The 21872-nt window shown below is 42.7% G+C and overlaps 1 protein-coding gene across 5 annotated transcripts in view; it reads left to right on the top strand.

The window, feature by feature from the left end:
- The window catches only part of CCBE1 (collagen and calcium binding EGF domains 1), a 297400-nt gene that overhangs the window by 213922 nt on the left and 61606 nt on the right, over positions 1–21872 (top strand). For 4 of the 5 annotated variants that reach the window (XR_001711375.4, XR_001711376.4, XM_016933814.4 and 1 more), the window contains 3 exons: positions 4385–4437; positions 15767–15901; positions 18482–18634. Coding sequence is in view for 3 of the 5 variants with exons in the window: in XM_016933814.4 (XP_016789303.1) it covers positions 4385–4437; positions 15767–15901; positions 18482–18634 (341 nt within the window). In the remaining 2 variants the exon portion in view is untranslated. Of the gene's footprint in view, positions 1–4384; positions 4438–11963; positions 13730–15766; positions 15902–18481; positions 18635–21872 lie in introns of those variants that run through there. The other variant, XM_063795793.1, reaches the window with a different exon arrangement.

Genomic DNA, 21872 nt, shown 5'->3' with positions numbered 1-21872 from the left:
TAGCCTTTTGAAAGCATATCAGATCACTTCATTATCTGATTTCATGAAAAGGCAAATGACAGGTTGCTTCTCACTCCACTGCGTGGACAGTCCTAAGCCCTTGAAGTGCTCATAAAGGTCACAGTGCCCAAGTTTAATGTCTTGGATGTGGAAAGAGAGATTGTAAGGGATCATATTGATTTGCATGAACTTTAAAACGCCATCAAACAGCTCAGAGGTTGTAACTTAAATGCAGCATTAAAATAGAAACAGACAAATAAAACCACATGTTTAAATGTGATGTTCGATTTGAGTATCAAAAACACGTGGGTTTTTCCCCCTTGTATCCAACTTTCTCATGAATCACTGGAGTTTCAAATCATCTAGTACACTTTTCTTCCTCTTATAGTTTTCTGTAGGACAGCCTCAAGTAATGGAGTAAGTAATAACCGTAAAATTTTAGTGAATACTCAAGCCAGTTTTCCTTCTGGTTGTTAGGAGCTTGAACTTTTTTAAACTATGGAAAACTAGACAGAGTTTAAGTTTCATGCAATATAAAGGTGGACCCTGTACTTCTGGTACCTCATGATAAATTTATATCTTCATGGGCTTCTCTTGGTATGTAAAATTATAATTTGGTTTGAGAGGTTGGAAAATTATGTCTAATAAGAGCACTCTGGACACTGCCACACATCATTCATATTGGTAAATTGGATGGATGATTTCCTTCTAACATAAAATGTCAAATTAATCTATGCTGGGAATTCCAGTACAGGCAGGGGGACCTTAGCTGTATCACTCAAGTCTGTTTTGATAGCATCCCAAATGCCACTGTTTTTATATTGAAAGCATACTTTATATGCTTTTGAAGTAAGATATCTACCACCACTGCATTGCATGTGAGAAATGTTACAGGGAGAGGAATGAAGTGGAGTTGCTGTTCCCAGTTATGCTTCAGAATTTGTTACCAAATTTGACTTTTAACAATTGTATGAACTTTTCATAAATTTCACATAAAACTAATTAGGGATTTTATAAAATTTTTATAAATTTTGTTTCAGGAAGAGATTACTTAAGTTTCTCCTAGGAATGGTAATTTACCTGGCAGACCAAATTGTAGTGCAGCAAATTGATTTGACCAATACAGGTCGAGCATCCCTAATCCAAAATTTTGAAACATTTTCAAAATAAATGCTCATTGAAACATTTCAGATTTCAGATTTTTGGACTGGGGATGCTCAGCTGGTATTCTGCAAATATGCCAAACTCCAAAATAATCTGAAATCCGAACACTTCTAGTCCCAAGTATTTCAGATGAGGGTTACTCAACCTGTAATAAAATCAGATTATACTAATTTGCAAGAGTAGAAAATAATGATCTTAAATTATTTTTTATTAAAATGTGATGAAAAAAAAATTAAGTGTACCAAAATTCTTAGAAGACCTTATATAACCTACATGAAAGTTCTAATTATTTGACAAAGCTGAAACTTGTTTTAAGACACAGATAATGTCTAATTTCCCAAATCAGTGGTTTGTGCTCCTTTCTCCACCATGATGTGTAAATGGTGTGTTCACACAGGTGACATGATAGGCTGTAGGTGACGTGCAGTTCCCAGCTGGTAGATCACGTTTAACTCAGTTTCTCTTCCTAGAAAGCATGCCCAAACACAAATGAGCGAGAATGATGTTGCAGTAGGAATAACCTTGAATCTTATGTCTTTAATAGTTACAAAAAAAATACTTCTTAAAAACGGTAATTTACCCTTTATAGTCAAAATATCTTGGGGTATATTCTTGAGATTTGCAGATCCACTGTAAGCTGGTTAATTCTCAGCTTCTCATATATGATGATGGAAGTGGTGAAAGCAAGGAATGGGGAAAGTAATGCGAGCAGGAGACAATGAGACAAAGGGAACATTAGCTCCAGCAGAAATGCCAAGGTTGTGCTATTTTACATAAAATGTAGAGACTTTATAACCATATAGGTCCATTTAACCAACTGCCATTTTTTCCTACAGTTGTCATATTTATTGCAACTACATGCATTATAAACCTTGTAAGACAATGTATGTTATTATTTTTGCTTTAAGAAATTCAGAGCAAGTCTTTGCTATTGTGAATAGTGCTGCAATAAACCTATGTGTGCCTGTATCTTTATAGTAGAATGATTTATAATCCTTAGGGTATATACCCAGTAATGGGATTGCTGAGTCAAACAGTATTTCTGGTTCTAGATCCCTGAGGAATTGCCACACTATCTTCCACAATGGTTGAACTAATTTACACTCCTACCAACAGTGTAAAAATGTTCCTATTTCTCCACATCCTCTCCAGCATCTGTTGTTTCCTGACTTTTTAATGATCGCCATTCTAACTGGCATACACCATGGAATACTAAGCAGCCATAAAAAAGAATGAGTTCACATCCTTTGCAGGGACATGGATGAAGGTGGAAACCATCACTCAGCAAACGAACACAGGAACAGAAAACCGCGTGTTCTCACTCGTAAGTGGGAGTTGAACAATGAGAACACATGGACACAGGGACGGGAACATCATACACTGGGGCCTGTTGAGGGATGGGGAGCAAGGGGAGGGAGAGCATTAGGACAAATACCTAATGCATGCAGGGCTTAAAACCTGGACGACAGGTTGATGGATGCAGCAAACCACCATGGCGTATACCTATGTAACCTGCACGCGCTGCACATGTATCCAGAACTTAAAAATTCTTTATATGTACTCAGATATTTACTGTTTATAATGCTCTTCATTCCTTCCTAAAAATGTACATTTCCCTCTAGTGTCATCTCCTGTTAGCCTGAAGAACTCCCTTTCACACAGGTCTGCTGGTAATGAATTCTTAGTTTTTTTAAATCTGAAATGTCTTCATTGCATCTTCATTCTTGAAGGATATTTTCACTGGATATTCTGGGTTGCACAAGTTTGTTTTCTCAGCACTCAAAGGATGTCATATCACTGTCTTCTGGTTACTGTGGTTTTCTGATGAGAGGTTCGTGGTTATTAAAATCATCCTTTCCCTGTATATCATGTGTAATTTTTCTCTGCTTTCAGGATTTTCTCTTTAGGTTTCAGCAGCGTGACTATGACATCTCTAGGCATATTGTGTATGTGTGTAGTTAGGCGTTTGGGGCTTGCTAAACTTCTTTAATCTGAAAATTTATGTCTTTCACTCAATTTTGGAGGTTTTCAGCCACTGTTTTTTCAAATATATTTTTCTGCTCCATTTACTGTCTCCTCTCCCTCTACAACTCCAAGTACCAGACCTTAGACCTCTGATATTAGCCCACACGTCTCTGTTCCTTTTTTTAAGTCTCTTTTTCTCTTTCCTTCAGATTGGATAATTTTCATTTATTTTCAAATTCACAAATTATTTCCTGTATCATTCCCCCATTCTTCTGCTAAGCACATCCAGCAGCATGTTTAAAAATTTCACATCTATTTGTCAGTTCTATAATTTCTGTTTTGTTCTTTTAGTAGTTTCTCTGCTGAGATTTTCTGTTTTGTTCATTGCAGGTATATTTTCCTTTATGTAGTTGAACATAGTTAAATAGCTACTTTAAAGTCTGATAATTCCAACATATAGGTTATTTTGGAGATTGCAGCATTGATTGTCTTCTCTTTGAGAATGGGTCACATTTGTACATGTTATGTTGTGGAGAGCCTGCATCTGGCTGTATTCATTCAGAGAGTGTAAATATTTTTCTTCTAGTAGGTAGTTAACTTGGTTAAATTAGCTTGGTTAAAGTGGAGTAAATATTGAATATTTATGTTAGTAATGACCTGTTTGCTATATTTTAAATTCAGATCATTTAGGTACCTTTCAGTTTCTTATATGGTACAAGTGTTTTAAAAAAAAAAAAAAATCACTCAAATGAGAATCAGAATGCTTGGGTTCCAGTCTTGGTCTTAATAGTTGACTACCTAATTATTGTTATATTACAATTAACAATCATTATGTTATAATTAGCCAAGTATTGTTATTATGATTCATTGTTATAATAAACAAGTTGTATCTCTTTGGCCTGTGGAATGAGAGGCCTGGTCACCCTTAAAGGTCCTTTTCCTATTTATGCCCTATACTCCTTTAATTGCTTAATATAAGTATCTTGAAGTCTGAGTCAATTATTTCATTTCATAGGATTCAAAATGTTGATTTCATATATTATGTAGCAGAAAGAATATCCCGGTATTAGAAAATGTCATGTATTATTGATATTTTTTCTTTTAATCTCAGATTGCCTTAAAAATACTTCACCCCTACTTTGCTTTATGCCTCAATGTTTCCTGGGCACAAGTTATTTCATTCAAACAACAATAACTGAAAAGAATTTTATTTTTAGCCTAATTATTATATTTTAAATGTTTGTTTGTCTCTTAGGAAAAAGTGCTGCAAAGGATATAAATTTGTTCTTGGACAATGCATCCCAGAAGGTATGTAATATAAAAAAGATGTTGTCTCACTTTATTCACAACTAATCATTCAAAGTCTATCAACTTTAGATGTTCATGGAATATAGGTGTTATCTGTGTCTGATTATCTGTGTATCTGTCTGTGTATATTTTTTGGCATCAAATTTTTCTGACGCCAATTTTGTTATATGTAGCGTGCAGTGTCTGAATCATTACATGATGTGTTTGCACACATTGAGTCATTCTTATGTAGTATTTCAGGTTTTATGATTAATGGGCTATAATCCCCCAATTAGCCCATTTGTGTAATTTTACACACAATTAGAACCAACCCTCCTCCCTTGACCTCTCTACCTGCTTTCTTTACCTGCCTTTCACCTGCTAAACTTTAAGTCCCTTTACATGACCATCAGCAAACAGTACCTGAGTGTTCAACCCAGCACTCAGATACAGATACAGAGCAAAGTAAGGCAGGGACCCAGCTCTCAAGTTGTATGCATTCGAGTTGAGAAGCCAGGATGGGGAGCAGATAGAATCAGAGAGACCTAGATTTTAATCATGCTTCTATGTCCTACTAATAGCTTTGACCTTGGGCAAGTTCAGGTTACTTTCTAAGCCTTAGTTCTTACAGGGTAGTATTAGTATGTGGGTCAAATGATGGTTTTAAGAATTTTGCCACATGTCAAGCACTTGGAACAGAGGCTGGTTCTTATTATATGCTTGACAAATGGTGGCTGCTGTTATTGCTGCTGTTGTCATTGTTAGTAATAACTGCAATATGTGCAGTAGAGACATTCAAAGCAGAAAGTGTTCAGAGGGGACATATACACAGAGGCCCAGGGCAGTCAAAGAGGGTCTCAGAAATGAGGGGAGAAGTGAGACCATGTTATCAAGGAAGACTGCCCAGGACTTAAACAAGTAGAAAGTAGAGGGCTACAGAGGTTTCCAGGCAGAGCCCTGACACAGAAAGCAGTAAAGACTATTTGTTTGAAGGGCATGGGGTTAAGCTTGTTCAGGGCTGGGATGAGGTGGGTGGGGAATGTGAAACAGTTTTCTTCACCTTTGCCCAAGAAGCCAGATCTCTATAGAAGATCTAGAGCCCAGCCAAGCTAATTCTGTTGCATTATCTCATAGAGCACCATTTTTGATCAGTTAGAAACAGATGAATCCCTTCCATTTATTGCTGTTTTCTGTGGAAGGTTGGGACAGTTCATTGAACCATAGCTGTGACCTTTGAGAAAGCTGCCATAGGAAGGCTGGCTGGGAATGTCTCCACATGTGATGGTTGATGTGGTGTTGGGTTTCTCTAAGCTGAATTTCTCTCTGCCAGTCAATTCTGTTGGGTAAACCCACAAAAGTCACAATAATTGCATTTCTTTCTATAACAGCTTTTCTCAGTCACCAGCTGTGTCCTTTATGTTGCAGTTTGGCAGACTCGAAAGAAAATTAAGTTTAGCCCCTTTGGTTTAAGATCTTATCTGAAGACCTTGCCCAACCTAATTAAAAACACATTGCATGGATACCACATACTTAGAGTTTCTTTCAATATTAGTGGTTTCAAACATCTAGGCCTTAAAACTAGTCTCCCTCATCCTAAAGAGACTACAGCACCTATAATTAACATAACCCAGAACTGAATATTTTCAGGAAAAGTGGTCACACATGCTGAAAGTTGTTTTGCCAGAGCTAATTCTCTGCTCTGTTGCTTTTTGCTAGAACACTTTTCATAGCATATTTGTTTTAATCTGTGGGAAAAAGTCAATGATTGTTTCTTTTACTAAAGATATCTTTAGTCATAATTGTTTCTATCATGAAAGAATGCAAAGTACAAATGCAGTATTTCAGAAAATATTGTATATTAGGGTTCTCCAGAGAAATAGAACCAATTTTGATTTCGATTTTCTATGTATGGAGAGAGAGGGAGAGACTGAGACTGAGTGAGAGATTGAGACTTTTTTAAAGGGATTGGCTTATGAGATTGTGGAGATGCAAGTCCAAAATCTTCATTGTAGGCAGGCAGGCAGGCAAGAGATCCAGGGAGGAGTTGCAGTTGGAATCTGCTGGCCAGAAGTCCCCCTTAGATTGGCGGGGTGTGGGAGGGGGGGTCAGGTTTTTTCTATTAAGACCTTCACCTGATTGGATGAGGCCCACCCACATTATGGAGGGTCATCTGATTTACTGAAAGTCTACTGATTTCAATGTTAATCTCATCTAAAAAATAGCTTCACAGAAGCACGTAGAATAATGTTTGACCTAATATTTGGACACTTTGGCCTAGCCAAGATGACACAAAAATTATCACAAATCTATGCCTTGTCAACTTGGCACCCATATGCATCTTCTTAAACCATACCTAATCTCCAGATAAAGGCAATAACAAAGTTGTATGTTCATCTGACATGCTGCAACTATGCTGCATGAAACACACTAACCCTTTCCCCAGAAGAGGGTATGAAGTCCTGGGGCACTGGACTTTTCCAGCATCTCCTTGATATGCTTGAATGTAAATACTGTGATGTAAAGTTAACAGTATTTAAATACTGTGATATAAAGTCACTACATCTTATGACATACGATAAGAAGATAAAAGAAGGAAGAAAACAAAGATTGGCATGCAGGTGCACACACACACACACAGAGACATGGAAATAATCCATGGAAAGATAAGAAATACTCATGACAATTTACAGGGCTTTTTTCTGTAACTTGTCCCGTGGTCATAGCTGATACATGTAACCTGCCACCTTCTACCACACAACCCATATTCCCTTTGCCCTCAGCAAGCACCTCGCCTGATCGTGGTTCTTTCTCTACCTGGTAAGGTGACCCACACCTTCATTCCTGAAGGATCTGAGACGTTAGCCCTGCCTGAATTGAGTTGTTGTCTTCTGTTGACTTTTTAATCACAGGGTGTGACAATACTAAGGGACCACCTAAGGTGTTTCTGGTGTTCCAGAAATTCTTCCTTCCCTCTGTTGTGGAGTAACAGTACAATTTCCCCTTGGTAGCCAGGATCAGTCACCCCAGCTAGAACAATAACTCCCTTTTTTGCCTGCTGATGCAGAGGCATGAGGAGACCAAAGTAGCCAGGTGGCACCTTAATTTTCAGTTCAATGGAATCATTTTTGCTTCTGTTGCTAGAAGTATTCCTCCCTTTGAAACTAGGCCCTCTAGGCCAATATAACATAAAGTTATAGGAACAGGAAGCCAAAATTTTGCTAGTGGATCAGTAGGGATAACAGTGAGTGGTGCCACTCCCACTTCCACCCCTTGATTCTGGGACCTGTGAATCCTGGTTATGGGACAAACCATACCATATGTTGGATACTGATTCAGAGCATATACATCCTCCTGGTGAACCTGACTCCAGACTAAATAGCTGGGTACCATGGCCTAGCCAAGTTGACATGTAGCACTAACCATCACAGATGGCAAAAAGAAACTAGAATGTCTAAAGAAGTACGTTAACTAATGAGTGGAAGCTATAGTTTTTAAGCGTTGCTGCTTCGTATTTGCTGCTCTAAGTCAGGGCTCAGTGAACTATGGCCTGTGCCCTAACTCTGATTCTGTAAATGAAGGTTTATTGGAACACAGTCAAACCTATTTATTTCAGTATTATGTGTGACTTCTTTTGCACTACAACAAACTACAGCAGAGTTGAGTAGTTGCAAAAGAGATCTACAAAGCCAAAATATCATCTGGCCCCTTAACATAAGTTTGCTGACCCCTGCTAGAAGTGATGTCTTGATTGGCCAGGTGATAGGATGATCTCATTTGTTCTACTTCAGCAATTATTAATTCAGCATAAACTGTGGGAAGGGAGCAGTACTGGTTTCTCGAGGGGACACAGTCCCTGCCAGGTAGCTGAGCAGTCATAAGAACCAGCAGCAAAAGAAGCAGAAGAGCAGGTAAAGCTTGTACTGTGCATCGAGCACAGTGCTTAATGGCATCATCCAATTTAATCTTCATAAAAGCACCATGAAGTGTGGGTATTATTATCTTTATTTTGTAGGAGCTGAGGCATAAAGAACCCAGGATCACCGAGATAGTGGCAGAGATGGAAGGGTTGTCCCAGAACCTATACTATGCACCCTAAAGCTACATACTTCCTGGAATAGGGCCTGGCACAGAGTAAGCATTCCGTAAATGTGGAAGAGTAGCCAGCCGCAGTGGCTCACGCCTGTAATCCCAACACTTGGGAGGCCAAGGCGGGCGGGTCACCTGAGATCAGGAGTTCAAAACCAGTCTGGCCAAAATAGTGAAACCCTGACTCTACTAAAAATACAAAAATTAGCCAGGCCTGGTGTCTGGCACCTGTAATTCCAGCTACTCCGGAGGCTGAGGTAGGGAGAATTGCTTGAACCAGGGAGGTGGAGGTTGCAGTGAGCCGAAATTGTGCCAGTGCACTCCAGCCTGGGTGACAGAACGAGACTCCATCTCAAAAAAATAAATAAATAATAAATAAATATAGCAGAGCATGGGAATAAAAGAGGTATAAAGTCCCATGGTCGGTGAGAGGGTAGACAAACTAAACTCTGTTGAGGAGGTCAAGGAAGGCTTCTTGAAGGGGTAGCATTTGTATCAACTCTTGAAAAACTGGATAAGATATCAACAATTATAAAAGGACGTTGCAAGAGGTAAAAACAGAATAAACAAAAGTATGGAGGTGAGAAGGCAAGGATGTGAATAAGGGATGAAGAAAAAGAGAAGTTAGTTTTGCTGCAGTATAAGGAACTTACAGATAAGTCTCAAGGTTAGAAAAGTCTCAAGGGATATAATGCCAGAACTTAAATACAAGAGCGAACCATTTATATTTCATGTTGATTAGTAGCAAGTTGTAAAGGTTTTTAAACAAGGGGATGGTGTACACAGTGCTATGCTTTGGGAAGGTTAGCCTGGCAGTGTTATCCCAGATGGATTTAATCTTGGGATGGTAAGAATCTTGGGATGAAGATCTTGTTTACAAGGGAGTTTCTGAAGGTCTGAGTTAGAATGGTGCCAAAAGAAATAGGACAGAGAGGATAGAAAATAGATACATTGTAAAGATAAAAGCTACATGACTGAAAGCTGGTAGGCTCTGGGGAACAAGCATCAAAAATGTAGGACTGAATAAATTCATTAATCTTGCCTCCTCCAGAAAATGCACAAAATGGGCAGGGCAGGAGGAGGAGGCTGGAAAGATTCACAAAAGACAAACCCACGAGGACAAAATGGGAAGAGGAGATAATAGCAATAAAACTTTGGAAGCTGGAGAACAGACAGGGAGGTGGTAAATAGCTTAGCACAATCCGAAAGGTTGAATTCTAGCCAGCTTAAGGAAACCAAGGAGCAACCCCAATTTACACCAAAACAAACAGTAATCAGTAACACTACAAATAAACTAGAAAAAGGGGTAAAAGTAGTGTGAAAACAGGATTGATTAAAAGTTTAAGAAGAAGTCAGACTCCTGGATCTTGTCCTCTGCTCCATACAGACAGGATATTGCCTTTTCCACAACCAGACAGAAGACAGAAGATATATTTTCTAAGAGAGTACACCAGAGGTTCAAGGATCTGAAGGAGACCAGTCAGCTGAAAATGAATGCCCAGTACTGAAAAAGGAGGGTTTCGGTAAATGCTCACACATTGAATTTTGAAGCCCCCAGCCTTCTCCCTTCACTTGAGTTCCAGAATGACTTCACTCTCAGGCAAGGATTTGGAAATGTCTTCTGTGGGCATTTTAGACAACCCAAGGAAAAGGTCTTAAGAAACTGAACTTGTAATGCACTGGCCAAATCACTTACAGTGATACCCAGATGTCATAAAATCATAAAACTATATGCAAACAGATTCTATTAATCTGTTTTAAATACACCATGAATAAACTACAGCAGCCATCTCAGGATCATCAGATATTAGAGGGAAACTACCATTTGGCCCAGCAGTGGTATATATTCAAAGGAAAATATATCATTACACCAAAAAGACACATGTATTTCTATGTTCATCACCATGCTATTCACAATAGCAAAGACATGGAATCAACCTAGGTGCCCATAGTAGTGGATTGGATAAAGAAAATGTGGTACATATACACCATGGAACACTACACAGTCATAAAAAAGAATGAAATATCTTTTGCAAAAACATGGATGGAGCTGGAGGCTATAATCCTAAGCAAACTAACATAGGAAGAGAAAAACAAGTACCACATGTTCTCACTTATAAGTGGGAGCTAAACATTGTGCACACATGGACATAAACATAGGAACAAGACACTGCAGACTAGTAGTAGGGGGAGGAAATAGTTGGAGGGTTGGAAGGTGAGTAGTCGGGGGAGGAAATAGTGGGAGAGTTGGAAGGTGAGTAGTAGGGGGGAATAGTAGGAGGGTTGGAAGGTGAGTGGTGGGGGGAGGAAATAGTGGGAGGGTTGGAAGGTAGGTAGTGGGGGGGAATAGTGGGAGGGTTGGAAGGTGGGCAGTAGTGGGGGAATAGTGGGAGGGTTGGAAGGTGAGTAGTAGTGGGGGAATAGTAGGAGGGTTGGAAGGTGAGTAGTTGGAGGGAGAAAATAGTGGGAGGGTTGGAAGGTGAGTAGTAGCGGGGAAATATAGTGGAAGGGTTGGAAGGTGAGTAGTGGGGGGAATAGTGGGAGGGTTGGAAGGTGAGTAGTGGGAGGGTTGGATGGTGAGTAGTGGGAGGGTTGGAAGGTGAGTCGTGGGGGAGGAAATAGTGGGAGGGTTGGATGGTGAGTAGTTGGGGGGAAATAGTGGAAGGGTTGGATGGTGAGTAGTCGGGGGGAAATAGTGGGAGGGTTGGAAGGTGAGTAGTAGGGGGAGGAAATAGTGGGAAGGTTGGAAGGTGAGTAGTAGGGGGAGGAAATATTGAGAAGGTTGGGAGGTGAGTACTAGGGGGGAAATAGTGGGGGGGTTGGAAGGTGAGTAGTAGGGGGGAAATAGTGGGAAGGTTGGAAGGTGAGTAGTGGGGGGAGGAAATAGTGGGAGGGTTGGAAGGTGAGTAGTGGGGGAGGAAATAGGGTTGGAAGGTAAGTAGCAGGGGAGGAAATAGTGGGAGGGTTGGATGGTGAGTAGTGGGGAGGAAATAGTGGGAGGGTTGGATGGTGAGTAGTGGGGAGGAAATAGTGGGAAGGTTGGAAGGTGAGTAGTGGGGGGAGGAAATAGTGGGAGGGTTGGAAGGTGAGTAGTGGGGGAGGAAATAGTGGGAGGGTTGGAAGGTGAGTAGTAGGTGGGGAGTAGTGGGAGGGTTGGGTGGGGAGTAGTGGGAGGGTTGGATGGTGAGTAGTGGAGGGCGGAAATAGTGGGAGGGTTGGAAGGTGACACTGAAGAAGTTTTCCAAGCACGGGAGCAAGAGATCAAAGAAATTAACAATAGGAAAAAAAAAGATGAGAATATTAGACATAAAGTCCAGGGGATGCAACATCCAAATAATTTAAAATTCCACACAGAGGGAGTAAGTTCTTAAAGATATAATTCAAAAAAAGTCTTCAGAATTGAAGGATATTAATTTCCAGATTATAAAAAGGGTTTACCAAAGATTGAAGTGGTACCATATAAGTCCTAAAAATTTTTAGGGAGGAGAAAAAATGTGATTCATACAAAAGCTCAAGAATTCGAATCTCACAGGACTTCCCTACAGCAGCATTGAAAAGCTGGAAGACAATGGAACAATGCCTGCAAAATTCTGAGGCAAAGTTTTCCAACCTAGAATTATATACACAGACTATCAGTAGTAATCATAAGGGTTGATAAAGTATATTTTAGACATGCATGATCTCAAAACTTTTACCCCTTTTATGACATTTTTCAGGAAGCCAATGGAGAATATTCTCCACTAAAATGAGGGAGTAAACTGGAAGAGAGAAAGACATGGATATATGGTTTGGCTGTGTCCCCACCCAAATCTCACATCGAACTGTAATAATCCCCACGTATCAAGGGCAGGCCCAGGTGGAGATAATTGAATCATGGGGGCAGTTTCCCCATACTGTTTTCATGGTGGTGAGTAAGTCTCACAAGATCTGATGGTTTTATAAATGAGAGTTCCCATGCACAAGCTCTCTCTTGTCTGCCACCATGTAAGACATGACTTTGCTCATTTGCCTTCTTCCATGATTGTAAGGCCTCCCCAGCCATGTGGATCTGTGAGTCAGTTAAACCTCTTTCCTTTATAAATTACCTAGTCTCAGCTATGTCTTTATTAGCAGCGTGAGAACAGACTAACACATGAGAGATCCAGGAAACAGGAATCCAACAAAAGAGAGAGGGAGGTGATGGGCATCCCTAGGTTCATGGTGAATGCACATTCATGGAGGCAGCTATAGGCTGGGCGTGGTGCTGGTAATCCCAGTGCTTTGGGAGGCTGAGACGAGGATTATTTGAGGAGTTCAAGACCAAGAGTAGTAGCTGCTGTGCAGCAGACCTACAGAGTCCTAATTAGAGCAAGTTGAGATTAATTTGAAAAAATGTCTATAAGAAGAGATTTGCAAAATTGAGGGATTCTCTGGTGATGAATCAGTGATCAATTTGTAGAAAACTGAATATGTAGATTGAATTGTCCAGAAACAGAGCCTTCACCACTTATTTAACAGAAAGCAATTAATATGAAGAATTGCTAACTAGTAATTGAGAACCAAAAATGCAAAGGAAAATTAAGTATCATTGAGGTAACAACTGCAGGAAGCAGCTACCACCTCTAGGTTAGGGAAACAAAGAGAAGATACTGGGCCAGTGAAAACTTAGAAGTTTGGAGGACCCAGCACTCTGAGGAAGAGGTAGTGACTAGCAAGCCCTATTTCTCAGAACTCAGAGGAAGTTACTAGTGGATCAGGGACCCAGACCTTTGAGGAGGGGCTACCAGATGGCTGGCTGGTGCTGATGTCTCTGAAATGGGATACAGTGAGGCTGATTTTGCAAGTGTTGGAAAAAATACAAGCTGGATTTTGCTGCTACTGTTTTCTTTTTGGTAGACACAGGAGCTCACTCTGTTGCCCAGGCTGGTCTTGAACTCCTGGCCTCAAGCCAGCCTCCTACCTCAACCTCCGGAGGTGGCACATGCCACCATGCCCGGCTTGCAGCTGCTATTGAAACAATCTGCTAGTGGGATGGAAGAGAAAGGCTGATATTAGGTTTTCATGAATAGGAAGCCCAGGAAGCAAACCAGAAAAAGGCAGATATCCTTTCTTCCTCTTCCAGCCTCCCTGTCTGTATCTGTCTGTGTCTCTATGTGTGTCACTGTCAGAAATGAAGAGGCTGGCAACTGACAAAGGAGGAATGTGGTCTCCAGAGCCCAAGTCACAAAGTAGCCCATGGAAGAAGAAGGTGGGTGTTTGAAGCTAAGAAAGAAAGCTCAGTAACTGGCACCCCAAAAATATACAAGGTAATTCTTTTAATTCCAAAGAAGACAAAAAGGTCTTCAAGAAGGTATAAGTAATTCAAGCATACTTCCAGGCTCAGCAAAGAATAGCTTTTATGTTGTCATTATGGTGCAAATACTAAAAATTATCACACCAAAATATCATCATAACTGTATTGGCCAGATGGAGGGAATAGGAAGTTATGGGTGTGACTGCAGGGGACAGGAGGCCATGAAAAAGTTAAATGCATCTCTTCTGTTACTGGAAGTCAATAGAGAGGATTTAAAATAAAAATAAAGAAGCAATGCAAGTCAGCTATTTAGAGATGCAGAAGTGAGTATAGAAAGAATCAGAAGAGTTGAGAGCAGTTCCTCAGGGAAGCAGAAATGGTAGGAGAGACAGGGAACTGCCTTGTTAGGCACCATGATCAACTCAAACACTTTGACAGCCTCTCTGCCTCCTTCTTCCCCTTCCCAGCTGCTGCGGAATGGTGGCAACAGCCAACAGGGAAGCTCAGAGCCAGTCATGCCAGGATCACGCTCTCCAACAAAAAGAGCACAGAACCTTGGCTGCCTAGAGGTGATGCCAAGTGGGGGAAACGTGTAGCCAGAGACAGTTCGCAGGGTTGGTCAGAACACCATGCAGGCAAAGCAGGCCTGAAATCACAATCATGGGAAGGAGTATTTTACAAGGGCAGCTTTCCAGGTCATCGTGAGAGTGGCACAATACTTGTCACACAAACCCTCCCTGCATCAGGAGCTGACAGCCCACCCGTTCACCTTCATATGTGGTGGAGCAAAGCCAGACTCGCTCTGTGTCCAAGTATAGTTTATCTGTCAGCACCTGGAAGAGATAGTGCAAGGATTAATGAGGTGCTGGCTCCGGTCCGGGAGTCAGTGTTGTGCCTGAGCTACTGAATTAGAGCCAAAGTCCCTTCAGAGGCTCATTACATATCAGTTCATAGGAACTGAGAGGAGCAGATGCCCTAATTCTTTATAAGTAGCAGTGTATCCACCTCAGTTTGTACAGGCTGAGAGCTGGAAAGAGACCTCTAGCCATTCGAACTCACCCAACCCCTTCTCAGCATGAGAGATCAACCCCCCAGGATGCACACTTATACAGTATACACACATAAGCATCGGCCCTCTTATAAGTCATGCACATTTCTATTACAAAGTGATATGGTTTGGCTGTGTCCCCACCCAAATCTCGTCTTGAATTGTAGCTCCCAGAATTCGCTCGTGTCATGGGAGGGACCTGGTGGGATGTAATTGAATCATGGGGTGGGTCTTTCATGGTGTTCTCATGACAGTGAATAAGTCTCACGAGATCTGATGGGGAGTTCCCCTGCACACACACTCTTGCCTGATGCCATATAAGAAGCGGCTTTGCTCCTCATTCACCTTCAGCCATGATTGTGATGCCTCCCCAGCTCTGTGGAACTGTGAGCCAGTTAAACCTCTTTCCTTTATAAATTACCCAGTCTCAGGTATGTCTGTATCAGCAGCATGAGACCAGACATGTATACACAAAGCCCCCTTCCTACCTCTCTGAGCCTGCCTGACTTCCAGCCCTTCTTCCCATATGATGACACCAGTGCCCGTCACCCCAGCTGGCCTTTGTTTAGTATACTGCTGGGTGGAGTCACCTGCCTCTACAGCAGTTGATGAACAAGACAAAACAGCTCCCCCAAGCCCGAGGGAATCCGCAGAGGCTGGTCCTCTTAAGAGTCTTTTCTCTCTGGATAGTGACAAAGACCAAAGGATGACAAGGTGACCTAGGGGAAAAATCACGAGTGATGTGATGCCATGTAAGTTACCCATTGCAGTACTCTTAGAAGGTGACCCACAGCCCTAAAGAGTTCCTGTCCCTCCAAGTATGTCTGTCCACACTTCACATGTGCCCTTGAGCACAGCCCAGCCCAGAAAGTCCTTTCCAGGCCAGGGCCAGGTTACTCCGCCTCCTCCTGTAGTTGATGTGAGCTCTCACTTTGCTTTTTCAGATTATGACGTTTGTGCCGAGGCTCCCTGTGAACAGCAGTGCACGGACAACTTTGGCCGAGTGCTGTGTACTTGTTATCCGGGATACCGATATGACCGGGAGAGACACCGGAAGCGGGAGAAGCCATACTGTCTGGGTGTGTTGGGAATGTGCTTGTTTCCAGCTTCTGAACATGTGCCTTGTTCAGATGGTTCTGTCCTTGGTTGGACCCTTCAGTTCTCATACTTGTTGGATGGAGTTGTGTTTGATATTATCCTAGGGATAGCTTATCACTGCCCTTCATCACAATTACTAAAACCAATTAGGCCCAAGGAATTCTTCCGGGATTTGGTACCAGCAAGGTCCTAATTGGCAATGAGACATAAGAGCAGGAGAAGGGGAACATGCCCAAATATAAACTAGAATAATGTAAAACAGAGTATAAGTGGTCAGAAAAGTAAAAACGCAGACAGAACAAAACAAGAATAAACATTCTCTTAGAAGATGATTGGGGGAAAAAGGAAGTAGCCATATGGCAGACAGGTTGGGAGGAAGTCAGAGGGAGCTGAAGCCAGACACCTGGGCTGCAGCTGAGCAGAGCCTGCACCATCCACGGCACCAGCCTGTTTACTGCCACCCTCATGAACTGGCTATCCCAGCCGTGCACTCCTTGAGGTTCTAAGGCAGCTTTATGGCTCATTTTCCATTGGAACCATGTGTCTGAAAGTGTGGTCAGTTCATAACTAACCCGAGAAACATCTGGGGTCCTCGTTTGGGAAAAAAAAAAAAAACCTGGCCTTTTCTCCACACCTAATGAATCACAACTCTGAGAGTGGGTCCAGACGTGCATATTTACACCAATGCCTCTAATGATTCCTAGGCATGGTGAGATTTAAGAATCAACTGGAGGATGAACTGCCAGAGACTAGCAGGTAGACCTACATGGAAGATAAACCAGCTGTCATGAGCATCCCTCTTTCTCTATCCTAGCAGGGGCTCTAGGGAGCACCATTTCTGAGAAGTTCTAACCGTAGGTCCTCTGGTTGCTCCCTGTCGGCATTTGGGAATGGTGCCCCACAATGCCCAGACAATGGGATTGTGACTCCCAAGTGAATGGAGCAGGGATCTCTGGCCTCTCCTGCAGAGAAAGGTACAGGCCATTCCATGAGGCTCAGGTCCCAGGCACAAGGCTCTTACTTCACTTTATAGCAGCTACTGTACCCTATTCTTTATGCATTTATTTTTGAGACAGGGTCACACTCTGTTGCCCAGGCTGGAGTGCAGTGGCATGATCATGGCTCACTGCAGCCTCAACCTCCCATGCTCCTGTGATCCTCCCACCTGAGCCTCCTGAGTAGCTGGAGCTACAGGCATGCGCCACTACACCCAGCTAATTTTGTTCGTATTTTATAGAGATGGGATTTTACTATGTTGCTCAGTCTGGCCTGGAACTCCTGGGCTCAGCTTCCTGTCTTGGCCCCCCCAAAGCGCTGGGATTACAGGCATGAGCCACCGCACCCAGCCCCCTGTTCTTTTTGTTTGGGGGTTTGGGGACCAGCAGAACTTGGCTTCTACTAAGAGTTCTATTTCTATCTCTGATTTCAACTTCATCTCCTCTCTCTCTGGGCAGTACAGGCAGCATCACATGTAGGTTTAGGGCAGGGACACCTGGGGAAAGGCAGTGAGCCTGAGGAATTGCAGAGGAGGATGCAGCTGCAACATCTGGTCTACAGGTGACATAGTTGGTACTGCCAGGGGAGCGTCCAGATGACCACCCTCCCCTCAGCATACACAGGGACTGAGTCACTGGCAGCTTGTGCAGGGAGTGGCTGGGAAGTTGTTGCCATCCTCAAGTTCAGGGCTGGCCTGTGTCTACGCAGCACATGTGCACAGTCTGGGGCTGCATGCCACGGCTCCCACCCACTGCTACCCACTGTCTTCAACCAGTGAACAGGAAATGGAATTGGGCCTCCCACTGTCGTCGTGGTGGGAAACGTTTTTGTTTCCACCATGCGGCAGGGGAGCAAGTCCATGATGTGCATAGTTAACAGGCTCTTCATGGGGACTTGTTTGATGGTCCCATGGCTCATTTCCACAGCTCATGAGGGGTCTGTCTGGGTTCTTGATGAGGCAGAAATTTCCTGGGGAAGACTCTTTCCATTAGACCCATTATGACTATTTTCTTTCATTAGAAGTATCTTTTCCCAGGTGCCATCATGGCTTTTAACTGAGAAGGAGCCATTCCTAAGTGACCTGTGGGGTCATCATCATGCTGTTTGGAACCTATACTATAAAGGGAAACTTAAAAATCCCCAGCACAGTAGGGCACTCGCAAAAAATCATCTCTATAATGTTTGCTTCTCTGAGTGTTGTCATTGGTGATCTCATTGTCATTTCTAAGCAGCCCTGTGAAGTGTTTAGGGCAGGCTTCATTGTTATTGTTCTGTAAGTGAGATCTCTGAAGGCTAGCAGTCTAAGCCACATGACTTGGGAGTGGCAGAGCCACAGCCAGGAACCCCATCACTGATCAGCCTGTAACAATGACCACTTGGCCAAAAGTGCTGTTTTTATGGATGACCCACATTTCTAGCTCCCTACTTTATTCCAGGCTGCTCTGATCAAGGTCGGACCAAGTGTCCTTCATTGTTATTAACAGAGAGGCAAAGCCCAGTGTCATCTGTTGTATTAGAAGTGAATTCTCAGAAACTCAGTATTCTCTACATTTGGTTCAAACCAGATATTGATGAGTGTGCCAGCAGCAATGGGACGCTGTGTGCCCACATCTGCATCAATACCTTGGGCAGCTACCGCTGCGAGTGCCGGGAAGGCTACATCCAGGAAGATGATGGGAAGACGTGTACCAGGGGAGACAAATATCCCAATGACACTGGTAAGTAGGGCAAGTCTAAATATCTCCCTAATTACATATTTTTATATATTATATATATATAAAACCAGTTTGGGGGGTTATATATTATATAGATATGATTATATAATTGTATATATAAATATATTTATGTAATTATGCTATGTAATTTTATATACAATGTATGCCACATTATGTTTAATGTCTAAAGTTTCCAAGTGCCTATATGTAATTATACATAATTATTTATTGTATAAGTTCATTCTCACACTGCTGATAAAGACATACCCAAGACTGGGTAATTTATAAAGAAAAAGAGGTTTAAAAAACTCACAGTTCCATATGGCCGGGGAGGCCTCACAATCACGGTGGAAGGCAAAGGAGGAGCAAAGGCACGTCTTACACGGTTGCAGGCAAGAGAGCATGTGCCAGAGAACTGCCCTTTGCATTGATAAACCATCAGATCTCTGAGACTTATACACTATCATGAGAATAGCATGGGAAAGACCTGCCCCCATGATTCAATTACCCACCACCAGGTCCCTCCCATGACACATGGGGATTATGGGAGCTATAATTCAAGATGAGATTTGGGTGGGGACACAGCTAAACCATATCATGTATTTTATATTCATGTAGTTATATGTAATATATATAACATATATTTTTATATATTCACTTAAGAGCACAATCAGGTACCTCAGAGGACAAGCAGGCAAGTGGGCAGGAAGGGGCACATATATGAATTGTAAATGGGACCTAGGGAAGAGAATATAAGTTCAAACTCCTTCTAAAGAGAAAGAATAAGAGTGATGCCCATTAGCTCAAGGGTTGTAAGCTAGTGTGTACTGGAGGAAGCTCTCCGCCAAGCTGAAGTGGTGTGCTCTTAGAGAAATGAGTAGAGCTTAGATATGTGTTTAGACAAACTAAGATGAGCAGAGAAGAGGCCAGAAACGCTGTGTTTTCCCAAAGAAAATGGGCTGAAATATAAATATGAAACATCTCCTTGTAAGGTAAACAATCTGTATCCATGCTACTCAAAATATGGTCTAGGGACAGGCAAGATTCACAATTGGATAAAAACAAAAATTGAGAGTGTTTAAAAATTTTTATATCAATCTGACAGAGGAATTTTGTTTAAATCCAAAAATTTATGCTTGCATTTTACATCTTATTTTTGTAGTGGTTCATCTTTGTGTTTCACAGAAGTGTCAGTCCACAGGCAGTTGGAAAATTTCTGAAAGCTGGGCCTTTAGCACAGAGCTGAGAAGCTGATTTACATTATGTCAGCGACATTCAGCTGAGATGTCTGGTCACTCAAGCATATGATCAGCTGAAGTTTGGGTTATTTCCTTATTTGAGTTCGGAGGAAAAAAGAAGAACGAGGCAGAGAGGAAAAGGGGGAGGGATGGGGGAAGAGGAAGAGAGAAGAAGAAAGAGAAAGGAGAAAGAGAGCCCCTAAACTAATATCAATGCTCCAGGCAATGCCTTGTCATCAAAATACCACCACATGCATGTGTGAAGCAGCTCTGGTGCCCCTGCCAAGTTGTCAGTGCCAGCCTAGCCATGAAAGTGTAGGATTTTAGCCTGAATGTCAAGGGCCTTTCTAGCCAGGGTGAACTTTGAAGCAAAATGGACTCCATTGACAATGGCTGGCAGGACCAGTTCCCTGGGGAGAAAGCCCTCAGCCACTTAGAGGGCCTGAGGCTGGTGCCACACAGCCACCAGCTCCTGTACCCACTACTTGTAGCCCAGGAAGCTGCTGTCCTCTTCCCCAAGCCTAGGGCTTAGCTATTCTCTACTTACCTTGGGAAGGGAAGGTGGCTGGAGCTCTGTCGGGAGAGGTTGGCTGGGCCTGAACCTTCCTTTGGGGTTCCTAGGACAAATCACCCATAGCCAGAAATGCAGAAATGAAAAAACCAGAGCTGTTTGGGCACTCAGGAGGTGGTGATTCTTGGGTGTAGCCCAAGCTTCAAAAAGGGCTAGAAGGTAGCAGCCATCAGCTGAGGACAGCAAACAGCTTAGGACCAGACTCCGCTGCCTCGCAAGGGAGAACTACAAAGTGAAATTCTGACAAGCAACTGGGCTGAGTCACAAGGAAGCTGCCATATGTCGGAAGTAAATGCAAAATAAGTCTTTGGAACCAGTTTAGGATTGGGCGATTTGAATAATTTGAGTGAATTTGAGGACTTGGTGATACTTCTTAAAGCCTGAAGCATGTGGCATGTGCCTGCCCAGGGGTGTTCATAGGGCAGAGGAAACGGGCTTGTTGATCATACAGGTTGACTGGAGAAAAGTAACATTTACAGACCACTGTTTTGTTTTGTTTTGTTTTGTTTTTGAGACAGAGTCTTGCTCTGTTGCCCAGGCTGGAGTGCTGGAGTGCAGTGGTGCAATCTCAGCTCACTGCAAATTCAGCCTCCCGGATTCAAGGGGCTCTCCTGCCTCAGCCTCCCAAGTATCTGGGATTACAGGTGCCTGCTACCACGCCCTGCTAATTTTTGTATTTTTAGTAGTTTCACCATGTTGGCCAGGCTGTTCTCAAACTCCTTGACCTCAGGTGATCCGCCGGCCTCTGGGCCTCCCACAGTGCTGGGATTACAGGCATGAGCCACCATGCCCTGACTACTTTTTAAGTTCCAAATTAAAATCACTGAGTTTTGTCCCATGGTGGAGACAGTGGGGGAGGGGCAGGCAAGTGTAACTTACCTCGTAGATGATGTCCTTTACTGAAAACAGGAATCTCACTGAAAAACAGGGTGCAGCTATTTAGCCACTGATCTATGAATGTGTGGGGCCTGCTTGAGAATCAGTCACAAGAAAGCAGCTTTCTAATTTTTCATTTTGGGAATTGGATTTTCAGCTATGCTCTGAGCCAGGTAGCCCATGCGTTATGGACAGCCCAGCCTGGCAAGTCCATTGTCTCTTTGCCTCACGTTTATCTACAGGTGAAATCCCACTTATATGCTCATGAAGGGCAGCCTCCAGCAACCAAGGCTTATGCTTGAGCATAATCACCGGGAACCCCAACAACAAACACAATACTGCTGGGGGTCAGGTTGAGATTCGATGTTGGGGTATAGAAATAATAGGACCTGGCCCCACCCACAAGGAGTTCCTGCCTGCTGAGGGAGAGTGGCCTGCAGGGAGACCAACCATCACTAGCAATGACCAGAGAAGCGGGATGGAATTTCCAGAGACTGGTATCAGATTTTAAATGCTGAGTTTATTTGTGCTTTGGTCTCAGGTAGCCTCCACCTCC

Source organism: Pan troglodytes, chromosome 17 (assembly GCF_028858775.2).
Source record: "Pan troglodytes isolate AG18354 chromosome 17, NHGRI_mPanTro3-v2.0_pri, whole genome shotgun sequence".
NCBI lineage: Eukaryota > Metazoa > Chordata > Mammalia > Primates > Hominidae > Pan > Pan troglodytes.
Note: the sequence above shows the minus strand (reverse complement) of the source record. Positions and strands in the feature narration are given on the sequence as shown.